Source organism: Odontesthes bonariensis, chromosome 15, assembly GCF_027942865.1.
Source record: "Odontesthes bonariensis isolate fOdoBon6 chromosome 15, fOdoBon6.hap1, whole genome shotgun sequence".
Lineage (NCBI taxonomy): Eukaryota > Metazoa > Chordata > Actinopteri > Atheriniformes > Atherinopsidae > Odontesthes > Odontesthes bonariensis.
The window spans coordinates 25173126-25189866 of record NC_134520.1 but is presented as its reverse complement, the minus strand read 5'-3'; the positions used below and the strand labels follow the sequence as shown (position 1 = coordinate 25189866).

The following is a 16741-nucleotide window of genomic DNA, read 5'->3' as shown; positions in this document are numbered from 1 at the left end:
AATGTGAACTCTGAGTCGACAGCACACAGGGTGAACTTGTAGGACCCTACAACATAAACACAGGAATTACAGTTGCAACTAACTGTAAAACGTTTTAATCACTGATTAATCCGCAAATTACTTTTTAATTCAGTCACTTCGGCATACACTTCCACACAACATTTAGTATGAAATCTAATCTGCAATCTGAAACACCTTGACACACATCCAACTATCAGAAGTAGCAGAGAAAAGACACAACCATGATGCTAACACCTTCAAGGTAGTTGATCTGAATTATTTCCCTGCAGAATCCCAAAGTTGGTTACACACATAAATGTGCACATCACCTTCAAGGCTGTGTGTGCATTCTGGGTTTTGGAATCAAATTTCCTCAAGAGATCCTCATCTGATATTGAAATAAGTTTTCTGGCAATTATAAGTTTTTAGCTCCAAACCAAAATGACGATCACTGAACGGTAAGCGTGCCACATTAACTAAAGGATGGTCAAATTAGTGAGAGCTTGAACATTTAGAGCCCCACAATCCAAAGTATAGCGTAGCACCAGACTTTCTACAGAACAGCAAAGCTTTTGGATAAATCAGACTTAGAGAGTCATGGACCTTGGACTTTTTCATTTAATGAGAGCAGTTGTTACATTCCTCATTCTTTTCTTTTTCATTCATCTGTTTTCAGGGTCAGAGTGACAGAAAAAAAACTAAAGAGTGAAAGCTCTGCTGGGATCTGAGAATGCAGAACAGAGCAAGTCTCAAGTGTGGCTAAAACTTGAATGGGTGCAATAACTGTTTAAGCCTTTCTTGGACCCCCTTCACTTCTGCAAGAGTCTATATTCATTTACTGCTCAAGTCTGCAGAAGTGTCTCATCTGAGTGATTTTGATGCGATGCCAACTGCTGGCTTAAAAACTACACCTTACCTTAAAAAAACTTTTGAGAGTCTTGCCAAAGTAAAATCTTTATTTTCCTTTTTGTCATTGTCAAAGGACAGGAGAGTAAAATAGCTGAGTCTGAGCACATGACTGAAGTTTTCTTTAAGTCACAAACTCTGTTCAAAATACCTCCTAAGAGCGCAGACATTATACCAGATAGAGCGAGAGGCATGCAGCCCTGAGGCGATCAGCTGCATTCCTCCCTCATGATAAATTCATTGCCATGAAGCACCCAGATGAAGTTCGAGGACATGGCCGTACATACAGAATTAAGATCAGATGAAATGTTCGACGGAGGTAAACAAACAGGCCTTCTCCTCCTGCAGCCTGTCATCTGGTGAGGTTTCTGCTGAGCACGCAAGCTCTCCCTCAGCTTCACATTTGCACAGATTAAATAATTCCTCAGAGGAACAAGAAAAATATTACAGGAATATTTGGCTGCTGCTTGCAGGAAAGGCCATAAACAGAGGGACTTGTATGACGGCTCCATCTGGACAAGCTGAACAACAGACAGTAGAAGGGCTGAGCCTTCTACAGGGAGCCCTCACAGAATAAGACTTTAATACACTTCTTCTGACCTCTGTGGCTGCACTGACTCTGCCGGCATTCTTGCTCGGTTTCAAATTACAACTCGAACACCCCAGATAACGGTTCACTGCCTCCACTGGGAAAATCGCATCTCATATAGATTTAAACGGACAGTGATGTCTATGGAAAAATTTAGCTTAACTCAATAAAGACCACCACTAATCTTGATCCACCTCCAAAACCAGCGAACATGGTAAGAATCGATGCATAATACCATTCTCCCCATTGTTGTATGAATGTTAACATTTGTTTCTGCTGCGTTCAGGGCACACGCTGCATCCTCAGTTTCTTATTTAATGACCAAAATGTGTGCAAATAAAAAGCGACTCAACTTTCTGTTCATTCCCCTTGTGCATTTTCCTTAGAAACTCGACTTAAAATGCTTTTCTAATGACATAAACAATGCTTCACACCGTGGGGTTTTTCCAATTGGCTAATGATTATAGAAATGAAATTAATTCAGACATGCTACAGTAAATAGGAATATTTACATCAAATGACTTTGCCGCCTCTAGGGTTTTTTTTCTGATAAAAGCAAGCTGTGAAATGTCTTGTACAAAGACCAATACAACCAATTCAGCATTCTCAATTCTAAGGTGTTGAAGAGGTGAAAGATACAGAGCAACGGTGAAGGTTTTCAGGCCAAATTTTTTTGGAAATTCCATTTTTTTTTTTTTTATTGGCAATTTTTCAGCCTCTGCCAAACTATAACATCTCAGAATTATGCCCTTACATTTCCTAATAATCAACATGGTACTGTTAGCTATGTCCTCCAACTCTGAGAATGGGATGAGAATGACCAAATCTGTAACAGCTTTCAAGGCTAAGGAACTGCAGTCTTATTCCAATCAGTCCTTTAACCAGAACAGCTCAATTCAATTTTATTTATAAAGCGCCCAATTACAACAAATGTCATATCAAGGTACTTCAAAGATACAATCCAAATGTATCCAACTATAATTCAATTCATTTTAATACAATCCAATCAAATTCAAATAACTAAATTCCAACTATGGAAAAAAAAAAAAAACTCTATAAACAGCTAAAACAGCTATAGACTAAAGGTAATTTGTTCAAGCCCTTAAATACAACTGAAGGTCTGAATACATCAAAACCGTTTCACTCTACAAACCAAAAAAAAATGTTTTTTTAACTTCTGACCTCCATTTAACATGCAGTAGTTCCCACAACCACGAGAGGTTACAGGTCATTTTGGTCTGTATGAACCAAAGACTCATGGGGTCTTATTTGGGAGGAGGAAAGGTCGGTCATAGAGCATGCTGGGTTTCAGCAGCTTCAGTATAAGTTTCTATCACAAGTATAGCACAGTACTTTACTTAAACAGCTATACTTGCATGCTACAGTAATTAAGGAAATCAGATTGATCCTTGTGTTTCTTAAAGAAAAAATAAAGATATGTGCAGTTATATATATCAGTTATAAACTATATTATTTAAAAGAGTGAAGACACCGAGATCCATCTTTGTGCATTCTAATTGTCAACAGCTGAATGGCATCTATAATTAATTCAAATTGGGAAAATTTGAAATCAAAATGTCAGTACTTTTACACCTCTATTTTGTACACGTAGACACCACCCAACCCGAGTGGGCCATGATTGCAAAACTACTAACAAGTGGCTTATGAATCCGATAGCATAGCTTACGATCCATGACTACCGACTTAGACACAGCACATTTTCCCCTTCAGCTGACAGCTGCAGCTTCAGTATTTGGCTCCGTTTTTGAGCGGTAGAAAATCTTTCCTGCAATAGGATAGTTGTTGTCTGAATGCACATCTTTTCATTTGGGAAGACTGTTTCAGTGGTGAAAAATCCTGCAGGAAAAGCTGCAAACAAAGCAATAGCAAGAACTGCAACACTTCGGAGCATCCCAAAGAAAGGAAGAAAGAGTTATCAAACAGCGTCTTCGAAGGACTGACAGGAAATCATAAAAAGATTTAATAAAATCACGTCACATCCTCACAGAGTTAAAGCTTTTCTTAATATTCTAGTATTCTACTAACTACAGCTAAAGTACTGTATATACCTATGCTCCCAAGGGAGGAGTGGGTTATACTATTATACTACATGTAAATAAAAGGAAGAATCACCCATTCCTATGTGAATTATCATTGTCAAGCCTTTTTTCATTTTTTTGAATGAGTGTCCATCTGAGCCAGAGATGTGCTGCAGCCAGCACCTGGCAGCTGTCGGTGTTACTGCACTTTAGGGCACCTCTGTGCGTGCTGCATGTCCAGCAGCAGATGGGTCCATCATCAGTGTATGGTTAGGACAGAAAGGGAAGAGCAGCCATAGGAGGGCTGGATTTTCAAAGTCTACTTTGCTCGTTTTCCACAATTCTGCCTATCCCAGCTTTGAATATTAAAATTTATTCATAATGATATCTCTTCGTCAGTTCAACTTACAAATAAGAATTAAGAAAATACTCAGTGGATTTCAGAGAAGAACTTTAAAGAAGTATTTATTATTCACCGACTAGTTGCCTTGACACACTCGCAAGCAGACACTCTATCGCTTCGCCCCTAGTCATCACTTTCTAATCCCTCTCACTTCTCTTCATCTCTCCACTTAATCTTGATACCCCACTCATCAGCCTGAATCTCTGATCTCTAAAACAGAAGCTGCACACTCCTGTCTGGCCCTGCGGTCAAATACAACCAGCCGCTCACTGGGAAAATACACCTCAAACTGACAGTAATAAAGCCTTTAAGCTTAGTGGGCTCCAAACAGCCAGCAGAGAGACCAAAGCTGCTGAAGTCACAGCCACAAATTGTTCTGCTTATACTTAAAATCTGTAGTTCAAACTCTAAATGGCAGAAAACACAGAGCTTGGAGAAGGTCTGAAGGCAAGCTTAAGAAAGGGTAAAAAAAAAATATGGGCAATTTAACACCCTGTATAAAAGTGTATATGTCTTGTATTACGGCTAAAAGTTTTACTGCAACAAGCATGCAGTAAACAAAAGGCCTTTGAAGGCCTTTAACCTGAGCAAAAGAGAATGTCCAGAGAATCAGGCCCGGACTTGGTCATGCTTGCACTTTCACTTATGTGATATGCACAGCAGGAAAATATGTGCTTGATGAGTGTTCTTACAACTGAAAATACTCTGGAGAGATCCCCAGATTTTGAGCACAGAAGGCAGAACGTGACACAAAACTGCAGTGTTTTTATTTGCAAAACATTAAGGATGGCGGATGACGCTCCCTGGTTATCCATAATGCGGACTGATCTTTTGCTGATACCTACACTAAATGCATTTTGACATAACCGCAATATTGACAATCAAAAACAAAGTGACACAACAGCAAAGAACATTCAGAACTTCATTGATCACTGCTACTGACAAAATTAACTCGACTGAAAAGTGCCATTTGTTACCAAAACTACCATAATCAAAAATAAATAAACGTTGAAAAAAATTATGAATTAAGGGTGTTTTAACATTTTACTTACATTTTTTTCCACGTTTATTCTTATTTCCATGTTTATTTTTTTTATTAATTTCCACATGTATTAACTCATTTATCTTTATCTTTCCAAATCTAAACATATTTATCTTCCCACTTTTCCACATTAATTTTCTTCACCCTTTTCTTCCCTCAAGTGGATGGTAGTAAGGTGGGCGTTACTGGTCGAAAGCATGATTGGACATCTACGAGAAACGGTGTCAACCAATCAGCTCTGAATAAATCCACTGCCCTACTTTGTGAGAGACAATGGCTTCCGGTCAGGAGCTTGCTGGTGAACTCAGGCAAATTGCTGACTTAGCTCAGAATAACACAGTCAGTGATGACTGTTTATTGTTGGTAGTATTGTAGATACTGTGACTAACAGAATGATGTTAGTTGCAAATACAGAAAGAAATTGACCCTTTGGTATTCCAAAAGACTGCGGAAGTGGCTCATCATTTAAATATGTGTACATTAGGAAAAGTGGAAATAAATCAATGAATACACGTGGAAATTAATAATAAAGAAATAACTGTATGAATAAAAATATAATAAACGTGGATGTAAAAATAAATGTGGGGGAAAAAATGAAAAGCAAGTAAACATAAATTGATAGATAAATGGAAAATCTAAAAAACACACGTATTTACTTACTTATTTCCTAATATATTTCTGTTTATGGCATTTTTGGTCCTCGATAGTTTATAAGTCAGATATGCAGTTATCGAATCAAGTGCATTTAACTTATTGAATAGACAGGAAATAAATTTAAATATGACCAATCAATCATTTGTTGCCCCCAGCTTCTCAAATGAGATAATTTTAACATCATAAATCGTGGATTTAAAGTCATGTAAGCTACAGTTTTACTAACACACTTGACAAATGTGTCTCCAGTGGATTTACAGTTGTTACCATATTGGCAGTCTGTTGATGGCTGATGATGGCTTGAACTATTGAACTTAATCTAAACAAGAAAATTCTCTAATATGACATTTACATGAGACAGAACATTCCAATCATATTCCCCTTTACATGTCACAGAGCATAGTCTGAGTAATATCTCATGCTTCTATTACTTCCCTCAACACAACTGCAATGTTTGAGCCCAGCAGAAGTATTAATTACATCCACATTTTTCAAAACACAGAGCTCCAGCCTACTCAGGCTGCTCCCTCGACTCTTTTTATTGCAGCCTTCGTGTTCTGCAATGAACTATGTCAGAGTCAGTGTTGCCAGATCTTGAGATAGAAACAAGCAACCAGATCAATGAGAACAAGTGACAAAAAATAAATAAAGAAATAAAATAACCAGGGCAGCACAGTAAAGCAGCATTGTGTTGATATGATAACTCCTGTGGGACTTAATATAGTAATCAAGGTGTTTACATGTTTACATAATACTTCAAATATCTTCTCCTGATTATTACACACTCTAAATATGATTTCGGTTAAGGTAATCAAAACATGCTGCTTATGTGGCAGGGATTCAGAGTGACGTCGTGACTGGGATCACATCAGAAATATTGCTCTTCATGCTCTCCATGTAAATGTAGCCAATGATTACAGAGAGATACAGAGATTTAAAAACTTTGAGTGTCTTAATTGTTGGCTGACAGGATGCTCCTACTGTACGCAGTGTATATGTTGCCACTGCCGGCAATTAAGATGCATCTGTATATATGTCAAAAAAAAAAAAAAAAAAAACACCTGAAAAGGCAACATGGATGATGGAAACCTTTTTCTAAAATACAGCTGGATGCTTCTAAAGGATGTGCCCGAACTGCAAAGACCAAAAACGACCTTAAAACATAGACATGTGAGTATTGGAAATAAAATGTGTACATACCTTTGACTAAAGAATCCATTTATTTATTTATTTATTTTCATTGCTACTACTTGGAAATGTAACACTGAAGTCTGTAGATGGTCCAATGTCACTCTTTTGTGTTTCTTTTAGCTTTTCATTCACCTCATCAAAACACAACACTCATACGTTCAGTTAATAGTTAAGGACTGTCTGACCCTGTCTGAAATTTTGTAATAATCCCAGTTAACTGCCATATTTCAACCCTTAAACCATAAACATAGGCTTGTTCTGCTTTCTGCATCCACCAGAAAAAAATTCATTGGAAAACAGAGTCAGCCAGGCATCATTTTTCACCATCTGTACATTAAGACGCTGTGACTGTAGACAGTCTGAGGACCTCAGGCTCTCCAATGCAGTTAAGCCTTTTTGCTCATCTTTTCTGGCAGTTTTCTGTGTGCCTCTGACAACACTTCTCCTTTAAGAGGTCTACTTCCTCTGACCTCTGAGAGGCAGCAGACTCGTGTCCACTTTCTGGCACGGTCAGGCAACATGACACGCTACAACTACATACCAAAATAGCACAGCGAGGGGAAACGCCAACTCATACTGTAGCTGCTCAACAAGTCACTATAACTGCAATACTCACCACAACCCAGCACAGGCCATGTTTCCTACTCTGACACGAAGCAGGAAATCTTGGAAGGGTTTTTCTACAGGCTTGCTTTCTCTTTGATCAGAAAATGAAGAAAAACTCATAAAGCAGCTCTTTTCTTCTCTGATTTAAGAGGCCAAGGCAAAGGTAAAAAAAATACCCAAATAGTAAGCTTTTGGTTGCATTAAACAAGAACACTGCAGCACTAGTCTGACGGTCAGCTCCTCTTGCAGGAGTTAAGACTGATAACTTGCAACCACCATGAATTGTGAAGGTGAGACAAAGACGGGCTGTTTACTTTATTCAGGATGAAGGTCAGAGAGAGAAACACAGAGAAAGAGCCAACTTCTCCATTGTTATGCACTTTCACGGCAGTCAAACGCGTTGAAATGGAAAGAACAGACAGCGAGCCATGATGACTGGCTAATCATACAACTGGTGCCTGCTTCCTAAACACCAATTTAAAAGCTCCTCAACGCAGAGCAGCTGGTTTCTCCTTGGCCTGTGGAAGGACACAGACACTTAACACGTTTTTTAAGATATAATGATGCAGATTAAGCGGTTATATTCGCTCCAAAAGCAGTGTTTTGATGTTGTCTGTGCTGTAGAGGGAGTTACAACACATTTCAACAGTAAATGACTTCATACTGGCAGAAACATCCTCATTACCTCACAAGTAAGAGGTAATTATGTAGAGTGCTGTGACCTGCTCTGAAACAAGCACCTAAACTGCAACTACATGCGTGTTTCCAACGTAAGGAAATCAATTTACAATGGGCAGTACACATATTTACATTTATTCTGAGAGCTACAGATAAATGTCACAGCCTAAAACAGGTCAACTCAAAACAGGACCCAGCTGGTTATAAGAACTGAAAAGATCTGTGTTCCGCTCAACAACAGACTGAACTGCAACTGTAACACTGAGGCAGGTCAAAATACTTAGCGTGCATTTTGTGTATATAAAAACTTGATATGTGTTTTAGTGATTTATGTGAATTGCTGCTATAACACTGATGTTTCCGATTATGAGATTGATTTAATTGAATGGTATAATTTATGTTTCCATCCCCCCCCCCCCCCCCATTTGTTTTGTGCTGGGATCAGCAGTACATTTGTTCTTCCAGATTGTGACACAGTGGTACACATGGTCCACAGTCTATATATGTCTAAATAAATATTTTATGAATTTTGGTTGAAAGTATATTTTTGAGCGTGACAAATCCAGTACGGCTCCAACAAACTACCAAACATTATCTGCAGATTATTTCCTCCATGGATCAATTCATCAATAAAAGGTCAGAAATGGACTCAGACGGCGTGTTTAATCTGACCAAACAGTCAAAGATACTCAGTTTGCAATCATGCAAGTAAAAAAAAAAAAAAAATGCAGTAAAGATTCACATTTGTTGTGCTGACACCATCCATCATCAACACTTGTCATTTTTGCTTAACAGATCCTTTAAATATATAATGGATTACCAAAACAGGTGATTATTACTCTGTTGATTGACTAATAGATAAACAGTTGCAGCTCTAAACTCTACTGACTCTCATGGGCTGATCTGAGTTCAGTATTTCTCAGTGATCCTCTTGTGTGGGTTTCTGCCGTGCACCGACTGTATTCAGTGAGCGAACAGAGTTGTGTTCAATCAGCCAATCAGCAGCAGGACAGAACAATGAACATCTTCAAATCACATCACAGAAACACCTCATCTACACACGCCTTAGTTGTTTTAAACACTAAGGTTTGGCATGCAAAACAAGTCGAGAGCTTGTAGATCACGATGCACTTATAAACTGTTTTTAACAATCAGGCTGGATGTGGCGCAGTCGAGCTGCAGTGGAGCGAGTGACAGGAGGACCACACAATAAAAGGGAGACCCGGCGATGACAGCAGGAGCTGCACAACATGCTGACAACATCTGCACATCATGACAAGCATGAAGCCTCCACACTGTATGACAACAGTCTGATGCAGTTTCCACAGACAGTCGGAGGGGGATTAACATCACACAGATGAAATGATGGGGGGTTCTGTTTAAAGGCAAATTCATATTTAATGAAGTAGGGATGGGCGGATTAATACTCATTTATCAATACCTTTTGTTGTAGTTCAGGGTATCAGAAAAGGGGGAAATGCATTAATGCTCAAAGGTTCTTTCTCAATTTCATGCTGCAGTGTTGGCATTTCCTTTAATAGCTTCCCCATTCCAATTTTTTAGCAACCCCTGCATGAATATTATATTACTTCTACACTTCCCTTGTTTTTTTTGGCCAAATAGTGTCTAAATCCATCACACTTACTAATAAATCATGAACAAATACCTAGATGGTTTGCATTTACAGTTTTTGCAGAGGAAAGATTGAAGTGTCAGTTACAGTGATGTGAAGCTCAGTATCATTTCCAAGGATATTAGAACTTGTGATATCGCCCATCCCTAACATGCAAAGCCACAACATGGACACAATGGTGTGTTTGTACCTCTCACGGTGTAGCGGGTACATTTTACAGCTCGCAGACAACTCCTCTGTAGCAGAACCAGAAGAAAGAAGATTCAGGTTACAAGGTGAAACAGTGCATATCAGGTGAACTTATCAGGTGTTATGGTGAAGTTATTCCTCCTGATGCAAGTTTTCTGGTGGGAAGGACTCATTCCCAGTAACAATCTGGAACTTTTCCATGCTTTGTAGTTTCACAGAACACACTTTAAGCAACATAAATTTGGTGAAAATCAATCAGATTTAGGTCAAAGGTGCTTAAAAATTGAAAAACCCTGAAATAAGATAGGATACAATCAGCATTGCTGTGAAATACAGAAATCGCAGATCCACTTTAGAGTAGTGCCTCTACATACTCTCATGATATAACAGACTCAATAACTCTATGTAATAATGGTTCTCGGTCAGAACAAACCACCAAAAGTTTTATTTTCATGCAGAGATTTAATGTGGGAATCATTTTCTAATCACACTGCCCAGGTTTCACAAGTGTAATGATGCGTCCGGGTACTCTTCTTTAACTCGGATGCCATGAACATACCAATTTTTAAATGTGCACATCATGAAAGCACCTGTGTGTGAATAACACTCACTTTGTTTATGACAGAAAGCAGCTCTAAATCAGGAGTTTCCTCCTTCTGTTAAGTGGGTAGAAGAGCTGCAGGCTGTCCCATGTAGGTTCCTGTCTGAGAGCGCAGGGCACTTCAGCGATTAAATCAAGCATTTCAACAGACTCTCACTTTCATTAGGAGCAGATGACTGAACTCTCCTGCCTCTGCTCTCACAAAGGGATGAAGCAGAGCTGATACCTGGCTTTAGCTCTGACAGTTTAAATGGATCAAACTCAGGCCATCAGATCAGATATTTCAGACTGTCAAAGCACCGACTTTCCTGTTGACGTCCACTGAATGGATACAGCCAAGTTAGAAGTCAGAGTAATGCAGAAATCAGTCTATATTTAGAGTTAGTTTCTTTACAGGCAAATTGTGTTGTTAACCGCCCAACCAAACACGAATGATTCACAGGAAAATGAACATCACTCTGCTTTCAGACACTAAGGGCATGTCTGCACAACACCCTGACTGACAGATCTCAGATCAGCTCAAATGAAACATGCAGAGCAAACAGAGCAGAGTTCATTTTAACCAATAACAAACTGCTTAGATGTAAAATCCCAAATGCACACTGCAGATATCAATCATTTTGGTCACCTTTCACCTGTGGACGAAGTTACCAGCTTGTTTCCACGAAAACCTCTGAATTTGCTTCACTCTGACTTAAAGGTTGTTTTGTTTTTTTAAGAACATGCAGGGATGCAGTTTTCATTTGACTCATCTTCCACGTTGTGTGCAATGTTGACATACAACACTTTTCCTGCATTCTTTTCTTGCATCGTTACAAAACACTATTAGTTACTAAAGTACATTTGAAATTCAATTCGGCGCATCAGAATTTGCAAATTTGGAATTTGATGCAGAAAAGCTGCAGAGTTGTTTGCAGTCACCTCAGAGAGGCTCTTTTGTGGAGTCTTTCAGTATTTATACACATCTGAAAATGGTTTATTTAAAAAAAAAATCTTTTAATGGCCATTTCATGAAAACAGCAAGAAAAAAATGTATATTTTGAGAGTGGTGTGTCACATCCTGAACAACTCAACTGAGACTTTCAAATAACACCTTTCAAAACACTTTCCTCTCCAGGATCATGTGTCTGGGATGCAGCTGATTAAATTTATAAAATCAGCAGAGAAACACCAACTCGAGAATTTTCATAACAAATATCCAATAATGCCACCTGACTTGAATAAATAGAATACGAATATAAAGGTGTGAATCAAATAGTGGATTGCACTTTTTTAATCCTAGTCAAGCACACCCCATTAAAAATTACAGGACACTGCTGCTCTACAGTCATTCGAGGAGCACCTCCATTAAAGAGTCATGAAACCGGGAAGCTGACAGCACGGTCTGTGGTAATGTGAGGAGGGCTCAGATGTGTTTCCACCAAGCTGGAGGCTTACATATATAATGCAACACACAAAACAAACGAAGAGTTAACGAGACGCAGCACAGCATGTCACCAGGTGCGTTTCCCAAAGCAAACACCCACGCAGGATCCCCCTGAGCAACAATCAGGCTGTAAGTGGTCCAGGCTGTTTCCATCATTCTGGATGCCTGCGTGCATGTGAGAGTAAAAGCTGATTTAAAAGGAAAAAAAAGGAAAGAAAGCAGAAGAGAAAATCGCAGTATTTCAATAATCTGGAAGGTGCGTGAGTGGACTGTATGTTTGATCATATTAAGCATTACAGCCGCCTGTGTGTCAGTGCGTCAGCCAAAGCATTAAAAAAATGATGTAGTCATGATCTTTCAACATCTGACTTTCACCTTCTTACGGTCAACTCTGTCATTTGGGTTTAAACGGACAAGAGACTTTTGTGGAAACTAGGTCAGGCTCTGCGTCTCACACATAAAGGATCCCTCTATCTAGATGGGATGCCTATTAGTATACAAACAAAGAAAACTGCACCGTGTCACGTGCGAACTGATTATCTATTGCTCCAAAGCCTTTCTAGATAAAACACGGGAAAAATAAAATAAAATCAACCGGATCAAACTGCCCCACATGCTCAGAGGAAACCTAAGACGCCTCAAAGTTCACTTTTAAAACATCTGAACAAAAACACTTTCAGACAGCAGAGGCGTGGTGAAGATTTCTTATCTCCAACTTACCCCATGCTCCGAGGACCTGGATGCTGATTTTAAGACTTAATTCCACACACGAACTCTTTGTGGCCTTTTCTGCCTTCTCTCAAAGCCGGCGATTTTCCTTCTTTGAAATCCTGGTCTTACGTTACATTTCTGAGGAAGAAAAGCACAAATCACTTCCGAGACCAGATTCCTCTCGTTTCCCCTCCAACAGTACTCCTCTCCGCTGAAGTCAGTTGTTGTACTCCAGCCTACCTGACGTCCTTTGTCCGAGGGTTTCCACAACGAGTACACCGCCTCGTCGTCCCAGTGCGTAATTACGCACCATCGACGTTTGGCTCAGCTTTACAAGCTGGGCAGACGGTGGAATGTCGGCGAAAGTCGGGCAGCAGACTGCTCCTGGTTCAAACCACCACCAGAACTTGTGTGCAGTGCTCCCCTCCCGCCTCTGTGCCCGATCAGGCTGGGATCCCATTCAACAATCTCACAGGGAACGCGAAGCTTCTTCATCGCCATCTAATGGACACAATGCAAACTACTTATCAGCTCCTCCTGATGTCAAGTTTCGAAAATGTCCCACTGAAATACAATACGTGACAACTGCCCGCGACAGCCTTTAACACCCCCCATGCTGATTTAGGTGGTGCAGCGTAGTACAATCTTAAAGCGTTTGAAATTACTGGTGACAGAGCAGAAACGATTGTTTTACTGCGAAAGCTTCAGCAAACAACGTGCCAGCACATGCACTCACTCTGTGTGTGTTTCCATAAACTTGATAATTATCTGTATAAAGTTGTAGTTTGGAATCCTATCCTAATCCTACCACGTTTTACTAAGATCTCACAAAATGTTGAATACGACAATCAGATATAAGTGACAGCAAAAGTGTATTTTAGGAAAAAATTTCATGCTCCAGAGAATTGTGTTGACAGCAACAAAAAACTTGTCTTATTTTTGTCAAACAGTTTTGTCTCTCTGTGGGGCTTCCATGAGGTTCCAGTGAGTTTTTAATAATGGAAACCTGACAGATATAAAATATATACATATATATACCCCCCCAGTTCCTACTCCTTATGGGCTCAGATCTTGAGTTCCAGGATTATCTCATCTCACTGATCACATGAAATGAGCTCTTCTTTTAAAACAAGCTCTCCTTTTTAGACATATGATATACGTAAAGGGTCAAATGTGATGTTAAGGCAGTTTCTGAGTTGGTCTTTAGAGATGCAAGTCCTTTATTGAGCTGCTAACTGGTGAAAGAAAAATACTTGAGATTGGGAAATATTTTTAATCCTTTTGTTCCTCTTATTGAAACTTCAAAATCTTGTCCACAAAACTGTTTAACATGTCTTTGTGGTTATGGAGAGTTTCTCTATACCCCATTTGGTTTGGAGACACTACTTATTTGAAATGCACCATTTAGTTGCATGAATACAGACAGAACATGAGAGAGTGGAGCCTCAAATGTAGTGGAAGTGCTATGGGAGCACTAATCGTGCTGTTCAGTGGCCTGTTACAGCGATGCAGCTGACTGCTCCTCTGTGCTGCAGGGAAGCAGCGGGGAACATTGGATCTCTGACTCACATGCAAACAGCCTCGGTGCTTGTTTAAAAGACACCTCTTCATCGGTCTGAGGCAGTTTACCGCACAGCTGGACGCTGGACTTCCAGGCCTGTGCCTTTTTATATATAGGGTATCAATCACCCCCTGCAACCTTGTGTGCAGACACAGATGGGTCCTCTTGGTAAAGATTCCTCTCTCCTCATTCAAGCAGCACCAGAGTCAAATTCATTGCCTCTTTTCCAGGCTCACTTTGCCAGTCGGACACGCAAATGAAGACCTATGTGACAAAAACAGGCTTTGCCACCGGAAATAAGTCTGGACACAGAATCAAATTAAACAGTTACCATTTTCATGCAGCTATTGTTGCTTGAACTTTAGCTCATATACTTAACAAAACACTGATCTTTTCACTATACTTCTCACTGTATATATGGAGTGAAAAGTATGTGTGTTTTATGCAACATGTGACTTTTTTGTTTTTTTACTTTCAATTGTTTTAGTTTAACCATCATTATGGGTGCAGCTATACTTGTACAACACTTGGGTTCAAGACAGAAAAGGGACAGTTAGATACAATTAAAAATATTTAGAAACTAATCCAAATATTTTTTTATCAAAAAGAATTCAAGTTCGCATCCAACTTTGATAAAGGGTTTAGGAGTTACAGCTCTATGGTGTGTAGATCTCACCACTGCAGCATACTTTTTACCTCCAAAAACTCCTGGGCTGCTTTAAAAATATATTTTGGGTCTTTTTCTTTCTGCACTGCCTGATCAGCTTTGCTGCATTGCCCTGAATCTGAGCTGGCAGTATTTCCCAGTGCACTGCAGAATCCACCAGGCTGCTTCGGTCTTCCGTCACACTGTCAATAAACACCAGTGACCCAGTATCACTGGGATCAATGCATGCCCATGCCATCATACTGCCATCACAAGTTTCAAAGATGATGTTTCATGTTTCAGATCAAAAGCCTTTTTTCTCCCAGTTGTTTCGGTAGAGGTTGATCTACATTTCATCTGTACAAAGAATGCTTTTCCAGAACTGCTGTGAGTCCCCTCTGGCCATTCTTTTCCTGGGGTTTATGAGCTGTCCTTGCTCTTGTGAAGTCTTGTCATTGTGGCAGTCTTGGATATTAAAATGAAATGTCTGTCACCTAAAAAGTGATCCTCACCCAGCTGAATGTTGCGAATGGGTTTTGTCTTTAAAATGAGATCATTCTTCCATCGTCCATCCCTGTTGTCTTCCACGGGCTTCGTCTTTTCTGTTGTTGAAGTCACCTCGCTGGTTTCGTTCTCTGAGATAAACTGTTCATTTGGACACTCATAATCTCGAACAGCTAGAATAACAAACACTGTCGGTGCCTAAATACTTCCAAATTCAGCTATATGTTAGTCAGTATCAAATTGTAAAACCTCAAAAAACTCTCTGAGCAAATCATTTGCAGTAACTTTGCCCAGTTTTGGGGATTTGTTGTAAAAATATGATAGAAAAGTTCACATGTTTTTGGAAAGTTTTCACATCCAACTGATATGTCTGTAAAGCAGCTGGACAGAAACAACTATGCTCATGACATGCTTCACACAGCCTCTGTGTTGTACTTTATATGGTTTCTCCTACTTTCACCTCATGGCAGCAAGTCTCTCAGCAGTCGGATGTCATACACATAAACAGAATCTACAGTAAGTGCTGTCAACTGCAATTTCTAATTTTGACTCTAAGGTCTAACATTACAAAATCACTCTAGCTGCCCAACACTGATGTTACCGTCAGTGGCCTTTGCCTGAGAGACTTTATTGTGCGACAGACGGGTAACAGGAGAAGATGAGACCAACTTTCATCTGACAGCCCTGGGCCATGGCAGTGCATTTGCAGAGGATTAAAATGATCAGATGAATGTTTGTTGAAAAGGGTGACGAACACAGGTTGTTTGATGAATTTGTGAGTTACAGGAATGGACTGCAACTTGCTCTGAGAAGTCAGCTTAGCTTTTCATACAGGTTTCTCTTCCTGTGTGGATGTTGGGATTCAAAACTGTCGGCAGATCTAGAAAATAAACTTTCTGCTGCACAGACACCAAGCAGGATGCTCCTCATTGTTGTCAATTACCTACGATAATTATCCAGCTTCAATAAAGCTGTGATGAAAACACAGCATTGAATCAATAGGAAATATGGAGGTTCGATGATTTTAACACAGGGGAAAAACAAACTTTGGGTTATTTTTCATTTGAAAACATGGCAAATAGATCATTCACTGTTGTTTATTCATCATAATATCACTGTGTTTCCTTTTAATTACTCAAGTTATTGATGTTTATTTCACATCTCAGGGGTATTCCTATCTTATCATAACATTTGAGTATTTTCAAAAGGAAGTATAATATATATTCCCTATTCTTCAGCATGTTTATGTTGAAAACATCAAATTCAAAATTTTTGAATGAACGCAAAAAAAAATTCAGGAAATGTGTTTCTGACTGCTGCAATTTTTTGGCCGGTCAGCCAGTCTCACAGACTGCATTCCAC

At 39.5% G+C, this 16741-nt stretch overlaps 1 protein-coding gene across 1 annotated transcript in view; it reads right to left on the bottom strand.

The window, feature by feature from the left end:
- The window catches only part of homer3b (homer scaffold protein 3b), a 56649-nt gene extending 43553 nt beyond the window's left edge, over nucleotides 1-13096 (bottom strand). Inside the window, exons 1-3 of the mRNA XM_075485685.1 lie at nucleotides 12909-13096; nucleotides 12678-12806; nucleotides 9932-9977 (exon numbers count right to left, since the gene is read on the bottom strand). Coding sequence (XP_075341800.1) covers nucleotides 9932-9954 — 23 coding nt within the window. The 5' untranslated portion in view covers nucleotides 9955-9977; nucleotides 12678-12806; nucleotides 12909-13096. The remainder of the gene's footprint in view (nucleotides 1-9931; nucleotides 9978-12677; nucleotides 12807-12908) is intronic.
- Nucleotides 13097-16741: the final 3645 nt, after the last annotated feature.